General features: G+C 33.3%; 1 protein-coding gene across 1 annotated transcript; it reads right to left on the bottom strand.

Annotated features, from left to right (window-relative positions):
- Nucleotides 1–3640: 3640 nt before the first annotated feature.
- Nucleotides 3641–6999, bottom strand: LOC109156888 (putative receptor-like protein kinase At4g00960). Its single transcript, XM_019304768.1, has 6 exons — nucleotides 6722–6999; nucleotides 6448–6584; nucleotides 6089–6299; nucleotides 5365–5599; nucleotides 5128–5278; nucleotides 3641–4283 (listed from the first exon to the last, which is right to left on the bottom strand). The coding sequence occupies exons 1-6, from the start codon at nucleotides 6783–6785 to the stop codon at nucleotides 3888–3890; spliced, it is 1194 nt and encodes a 397-aa protein (XP_019160313.1). The 5' UTR covers nucleotides 6786–6999; the 3' UTR covers nucleotides 3641–3887.
- Between the last annotated feature and the right edge of the window lie 898 nt (nucleotides 7000–7897).

Raw genomic sequence — 7897 nt, 5'->3', positions numbered from 1 at the left:
AACCGACTACACATAGGGACAGCTAGACAAGGCTGCGATCAAAACCGCCGCTAAAGACGGTCCCCCATACTACGATTACGCCCATTTTTTCTTCTAATGTCAAACAATGTTTTGCTTTTGCTTTTGCTAGTTTATAATATATATCCCCACTTTATTAACAAAAATTGATTCTATTTATTTGTAACTTGATTTTTTAATTAAATTGTTTAATGATTCATGGGTCAAAGGAATAAAAGCTTTTTTTTTTTAAACCAAAGGGATAAAAACTTGATTTAATGATAAAATTATCTCATATTAATGATAGCATAAGTTAAATTAGTTTAGTAATTAGGTAATGTAAGGTTTGAATATAGGTAATGATGAGAAGTCAAACTAAGGTAATCAAAGAGTACAACCCTAGTTAAGTAGGTGATAGTAGTGAAAGTAGTACAACTAGTGAATGAGATGATCTAAAATTTGAGATGGGAGAGACTCACTGAGAGACGAGAGTAAGAATGTTATTTTTAAAAAATAAATTATGAACGTAAGCATAAACAGACAATGAATTAAGCAATTGCATTTGATGGAATATATTTCTCAAGTATACCATTGTATATCTGCTTGCACCCGGTCTGTACACCTAGGAGAATAATTTCTGACTATTACCGACCACATGCCAAACTGACCCGATCTCAATACGAAGGATGAGCATACAACTAATTAGTGTGAACCTTTACCCTACCCTGAGCTCGGTCCCGACCTTGTGAGCTCAGGCCGTTCAACCGGAACATGGTCACTTAGAATACTAAGCATCGCTTCTAGATCGCGATCCGACCTCACCACCGCCTAGTGGCCAACCAAGAATAATACTGCAACGCTTGGACACCATTGCGCAGCCTCTAAACCTAACGAGTGCACGCATAACACGTGTCATGCATGTGGGATGCCCAATATATGTTCCTTCTCATTCCCTATAAATAGTTCATTTAATGGTCGACTAAGGGAACTTTTGGCATTTTCATTTAACCATTGTCAGCTCGGGACTCTCTGACCCACTGTCACCATTCCCGAGCTCAACCACTTAAAACAACAAGCAGACCCACTTGTGGGAGAATACGAACTGAACCAAAATACTACTACTCATTCGTATACACCCACGTATTAAGTACATCAACATTGCTTAAGTCGTCATAGTTTTAATTTAAACACCTAGTTAAAAAAAAATTGTGTTAAACAAAACTAGCTACCCTTATAAATAATACAAAAAAATAATTTAATAAATAAATAATATTTAATTAATAATTATAAAAATGACAAGTGGCATAATTGTTGAGTCACGTACCAATTGTATTTCCCATACATTCAATAAAGGCCCTTGGCGCCTAAAAAAGAGTGACCAAATGGGTGAAATATAATTTTCGATCGTATCAAAATATCATTTTGCACATGGTCTTCTTAGTTTGATTATCTCTTCGATGAGGCTTGATGACTATTACATAAGAATGATATTTACATTGTGTATACTTTAGATAGTGATTATGAATTTTTCTAAAAAAATAAAAAATCACTTTCATACTTTTCACTTTATATTACTGATTATATGTTCTTTTGCTTTACCGAAATTTGCACACATGATATGTCATCTTCCGTTGTATGTTGCAATCATATTAGGTATGTGTTTAATAACATATAGTGAGTAGTGACATACTTCACAAAATATTTGAATCTTATGTATGGGTAGAAGTGTACATATGGCTGGAGAATGTAGAATTATTTGACCAATTCAAAAATTTTCTTTTTTATATGATTTAAGGTAGATTTATAAAAGCCCATGATATAGTCTAGCTGGCTAGTGAATTTAAACACGAGTTATCCCAAAAAAAAAAAAGTTATTTTTTTTTTGAAAACTAAAACAAAGTTATTTAATGTTACATTATTGTGGGTTGAGAGGGGTTAAAAATTCACCACTTTCCGGATACTTAAAAGGAGAATTTGAGTTGTATTAAATGTTTGAGGATTTTTGCTACATGTAATCGAGTAGGTGGAACATGATTTTTGTATGTAAAGGTCGTACAAAGTCTTCCTAGAGCAAGATTTACCCATATATTTTTAGGTAGTGATTATGAATTCCTCTCATCAACTAATAATAATAAGAACAACAATAATAACAACAACAACAACAACAACAACAACAACAATAATAATAATAATAATAATAATAATAATAATTTAATGTATTTTAAAACTATATTAAAATTTTGTTTCTCGATATATTACTATAATTTTTTAGCTCGATGAATGCAGTAATTATAGGTCGAATAAGTCAATTTTACAAAATAATACACACACACACAAATATATATAATTCGAAAATAAAGGAATTTATAATCTTGAAGATTATAGTCCTAACCAACATACATAAATATATATACTGATATACAAAAGGATTTAATTTTTGGGAAAATAATCCCTACTGACAAGAAAAAGAAGAAAGCAAGGAACATGGATCCAAGTCTTGTGATACTCACACTTTTTTTAAAAGCGCCGATTCGTTACCCGCCGAGGATGTTAGGAGCTGTTAGAAAAAAGCAAAAAATGACATGATAAGTGCTATTTTTGTAGTACAAATATATGTGAGGTCCACTTACGATTTGAGTCGGGTTAAAGTGGATTTGGGTGCTTAATTAACACCTTCCGAAATGTTGCCAAAATTGGCACCTTTCGTGAATTTTGATTTCTTATATAGGTTCACTTTGAGAATTAATTTCTCATTCACCTATTATTTATTTTGAGTATACAATATATCGACGAAGAACCTAAATCTACTTTGACCCAATATAAATCGAAAGTGGACCCCATATATATTTGTACCATAAAATAGCCACTCAAAATTGTCATTTTAGCTAAAATTTTCAACAGTAATATAATTGCAATCTATCATATGATAAAACCAACCAACTATAAATTAATTACATCAATAAAAATACATAAATAGAGACTAAATACTTAATAAATAAAACATTGCGTACTCTCAATGTGACTAACTTGAACTCTTTGACATATGGTTAATTTTGTGCCTCTCCTACCACGAGACCAAGAGGTTATTGGAACATTTAATTATTATTTTTTTTTTGAAAAAAAGTTTTTAAAATGTTAATAAAATAAACAAAGAAATTAGGCTTTTGTTGGTGTGGTTGGGTTTGAATTTTTTTTTATTTTTTATTTTGGATAAAGACTAATGTGTAATTGTATATCATATTGTTTCAAACACACTTACTATTGTATAAAATATTTACCAAGTTCACACATTTGGATAGTGATTATATGTTTCTCTTGTTAAAAAAAAAATACATTTACAAGATCGGGTTGGGATTATTGCTTCCATTGCTTTTTCTATGTAGTTTAAAATTTTAAAATTATTCTAAGCTAAATGCAAATTACTTTTTGGGCAAGTAAATAATCTGAGCTTTATTTTATTTTATTTTTTAAATGCAAAATGTTGGTGAAAATGTATTGAGTTGGTAAGGTTATTAAATTACGGAGTATTTTTTAAATTTATCATAAATTACCCATTCAAATGGCACAAGTATTTGAAAATATAACTGAGAAATAACACTTTTAATCATTCAATTATGATTACGATATAAATTTAATCTCTCAATTATTTATAGGTCAAATTTAATCCCTGATATTATGGTTTCATTAAAAACACTAATGACCAACTCATTTCTTTTCTGAAACATAGGGATTAAATTTACACTACAAATAACTAAAGAATTAAATCTATAATAATGTGCATTTCCGCAACAATAATTCAGACTTCTCACTCTATATAATATGAACACCATATGCACAAAAGAATTAAGCAAAAATCAACTATATATAACTACACTACCAAAAGAATGAGACTACTCTTGTATAGGGCGTTTCCCCCGATCTATTTTGGGAATTGTACGACTAGTTGTGCTTGCACTAGCAGTAACACTACCGGTGGAGGTGGATCCAAACGACTGGGAACCCGAGGCGCCTGAAGTCCCGGCACTAGAGGACGTCGCAGTTGGCCTGCGAGACCTTCGGTACCTAGAGCCCGGGTACCCCGGTCTCGTTGGTTCTTCGTCGAGACTGCCTGGCTTTTTCGATAGCATCACCACAACACGTCTCATGGTAGGCCGTAGTTGTGGATCGGATTGCGTGCACAACAAACCGATCTGTATGCACATCGCCACTTCGTCTGGAATGGCGGATGTCGTCAACATCGGGTCCATAATCTCCAAGCACCTTCCTTTCTTGTATAGCTTGTATGCCTGGAGCAAAGTTAAAGTCACCATAAACAACGCTAAACGTAGAATGTAGAATCGTGTCTCGATCAGCTATGTTTGGCATACCTAGCTTAAAAGCTAACTTAAAGGGGTTAAAGTTGAAAGCTTAAAAGCTAGTAGCTACTAGCATATATTAAACGCTACTTATAGTAACGTTTCAAAATAAGCTATTATTTTAAATTTGTTTGGTAAATGGTAACATTTCAAAATATAAGTTATTATTTTAAGCTCCATATGTTTTACCAAACATATCTTATAGCTTATTTGTAGTTTAAAATGAACTATTAAGCTCTAAAATAAGATCTACAAAACAGAGCTGATATCTTAATAGAACCAAAGAGCAAACACGATAACTAGCATAAGATCGCTATTAGTTCTTCAAGACCAATGCTAAAAAACACCAGAAACTTGTAACACCATTCTATACATGGAAACAGAAAAACTGTGTAGAAGACAATTCAAAGTTGTATTCTCCTTTGTCATTTCTTATCTGGAGATTTTGTATTTTTCCCAGGAAATGACGAACTTTAAAGATTTGAATTTGGTGCCAAATAGAAAATTCAAACCATGTGTAAGCCATCAAACAAGACACGAAACAAGGAGAGTTTATTTGTACTAACCAGCCAGTTAATATACGTTACTTACCTAAAGCAAAATTAGGCTAAATAGTTCTCCTTTTTAAATTGTAATATGAACGTTTTTCAAGTTCTTCAGTGACATATATTTGGGTACTATATAAACTAAGCTGAAGCACAGGTGAAAAGATTAACTCAAAATAAAACGAGCAAAGCGGGCTACAGAATTCATAATAGATGGATAAAATTCTTACCCATTCTAGTAGGTTCTGAGAACCGGGATCTTGGTTGAAGGTCGAATTCTTCTGACCGCTGATCAGCTCCAGAACCACGACCCCGAAGCTAAACACATCTGCCTTCACGGATAGGTGGCCGTGCATGACATATTCTGGCGCCATATAGCCACTGTTTCAAGTCAGCCGATACAATAAGGGCCCCACAAATACGATCTAGTCTAGTATAACAACATTTTAGGTTTCGAGGAAACATACTTGGTACCCGCCACACGGGTGTTAACGTGCGTTTGATCTTCAGCGAAGAGTCGGGCCATTCCGAAATCCGCAATTTTCGGCATCCATTTATCATCGAGTAAGATATTGCTACCCTTAATGTCACGGTGGATTATGCAACTATGCGAGTCTTCATGAAGATATAGTAGGCCTTTGGCAACACCGCTAATTATATCGTGCCTTCTTTTCCAATGAAGCTGATCTCTTTTGCCAGACTCTAGCTCAAGAATATTCTAGTCAGTAAGATTATGTTTGTAGCAAACAAGAGAAAATTTCAAAACAAAAACTAAAAGGACCGTAAGAATTAAGATTCATGTCTTTTAATGACACAAAACTAAAGTCTTCGCTTCTTTAAACCTTTTTTTTCTTCGGTGGTTATAAAGGCAAGGCCTAGTGGGAATCAATTGGTTCAATTTCTTGCCTTAATCAATATGATTGACTTGAACAAATCAGCTTTGAATTTTCACCAGCATAGCAACCGAAAACGTAAACTGTATCAAAAGACTTCAGAAAACAAAAAAGTCGCTGGCAACATTTTGGTTCCTAGTAATTTTTTAGGCTACCATACTTAATAGTATCATATTAAGGTTTTCAGTTAGTTTCTAATTCGATAGATTTCAAGAAAACGATAGGGAGGCTAATTCATCATCTATCGCAATGCAAAAACTTAGGACCGATAAACTTGTAAGCAATTAGCAGAACTTACTGAAGAGAATCTTGTCGAGGCTCTCATTCGACACGAACTCGTAAACGAGCAATTTTTCTGTCCCGTGAACACAATATCCTAGCAAATTAACCACATTCCTATGCTGCACTCGAGCCAATAGCTTCGCCTCGGTCTGAAACTCTTTTTTCCCCTGCCTTGAGCTCTGTGACAGCTTCTTCACAGCTATTTCTCTCCCATCACTCAAAGTTCCCTACAAATCAAACCTTACTTAGAATTTCAGTTCTCCATCACAACAAATTATCAATAATTCATGAGCTATTGAAGATACCCAGATTTCAAAAGTCAGAAAAGAATGAAACTTTAAAAAAAAAAACTTGAATTTGGTAAAAATTATTTACCCTGAAAACTGGGCCAAAACCCCCCTCACCAAGCTTGTTACTGGGATGAAAATTTTTGGTTGCAGAAACAAGGGTTTCAAAGGGGAACTGCTTCTGTTCTTGGGCTGCAATTTTCTCCAGGTCATCTTCAGTTGAACCTTTTGATTTGATCAAACAATACATATAACAAAAAAGTTACAATTTTTTTTCCATTTTTGAGTAAATAAAAGCAAATCAAGAAAGCAAGAAAATCCAATTACTGAAACTCTGAAGCCTGCTTGAGCAGAAAATTTACCTTTGCTGGACCTTGAGAAAAAGGGCATCTTGAGATTGTTGAGGCAGGTTCTGGAAATTTTCATGGCAGTGGATGTGGAGGAATGACTTGAACATTTAAGGACTCTTGCGGAGATTAATGATGTTTTTGACTTTGGGTTTTAAGAACTCCGTACTTTTGATTTTTTCAATGAATTATAATATGAGACTTTTCAGTTTTCAGATTTCTTGTTCATCCCAAGTTCCTAACCTGCAGAGTTAAGAAGATCCCTTAAACCTATGATCTATGATGATGTTCTGAGAATTTGAGGTTGAGGAGACACGCGTTGACTGCAGCCCATAGGTTGACTATTACAAGAGTTATTTTTTTTTTTTTTTAAGCAAACATTCATTCTGGTAACAATTATATATTGATGTTAAATATTTTACTTTTGTAATTTAATATTGAAATTCTATATTTTGTGATAATTATATCTAATTATGCATAAAAATTATGTATAAACATTTAAAACTTAAATAATTCAATTTTAAACATTTATATTTTGTAATAATTATAATTTATAGTTCACTAAAGAATTTAACATCGATGGCCTTTCTCTTAAATTGGCGCACAGATAATTTTAAAAATTACAAAATAAAATTATTTTTTAAAAAGAGTAAATACCATCCAAGGTCCCTCGAGTTTGGTGGTTTAACCACCTATAGTCCCTAACTTTCGTAATTACCATTCGTAGTCCTCTGAGTTGCGAAATCATACCTTCTATTGTCCTTCCGTTTGCACCGTCTAAAACAAGGATATATTAGTAATTTCTCTTTGTTTATTATTTTTAAAGGGCAAATATTAGTGATCTGATTCATATTTGAATTCACACAAAAATATCTGTGATCTGAGCAAACAATGAGACCCAACTGGTTTAGTAAATTCTGTAAAGATTGCCCTAATAATTTTTCTGATTATAATATTAACCTCTAAGAATTGAAGAGCCCAGAAGAGAGGAAAAATGGATGCGCACGAACAACAGAGTAAATCAAGGGCTGTGAAGGTGGATTCAATGGAGTCTTAGGAATTCCACCTAAACCAGGCCCTCATCTTGAGGAAAAAAAAATGCATAAAATTTGAATTTTCACTTTCATTGGAAAATCTGGATGATAGTTTCATCACTTACGGGTGAAAAGATCGTATCTTGGTTGAAATTCT

This window comes from Ipomoea nil, unplaced genomic scaffold, assembly GCF_001879475.1.
Source record: "Ipomoea nil cultivar Tokyo-kokei standard unplaced genomic scaffold, Asagao_1.1 scaffold2759, whole genome shotgun sequence".
Classification (NCBI taxonomy): domain Eukaryota; kingdom Viridiplantae; phylum Streptophyta; class Magnoliopsida; order Solanales; family Convolvulaceae; genus Ipomoea; species Ipomoea nil.
The sequence above is the reverse complement of the archived record's forward strand: the minus strand, read 5'-3'. Positions and strand labels throughout refer to the sequence as shown.

Coding starts and splice junctions, on each gene's coding strand:
- LOC109156888 (XM_019304768.1), bottom strand. CDS start 6,785: ATGAAAATTTCCAGAACCTGCCTCAACAATCTCAAGATGCCCTTTTTC. Junction 6,585..6,721: donor TTTCTCAAGGTCCAGCAAAG/GTAAATTTTCTG, acceptor TCAAATCAAAAG/GTTCAACTGAAGATGACCTG. Junction 4,284..5,127: donor CTCAGAACCTACTAGAATGG/GTAAGAATTTTA, acceptor ACTTTGCTCCAG/GCATACAAGCTATACAAGAA.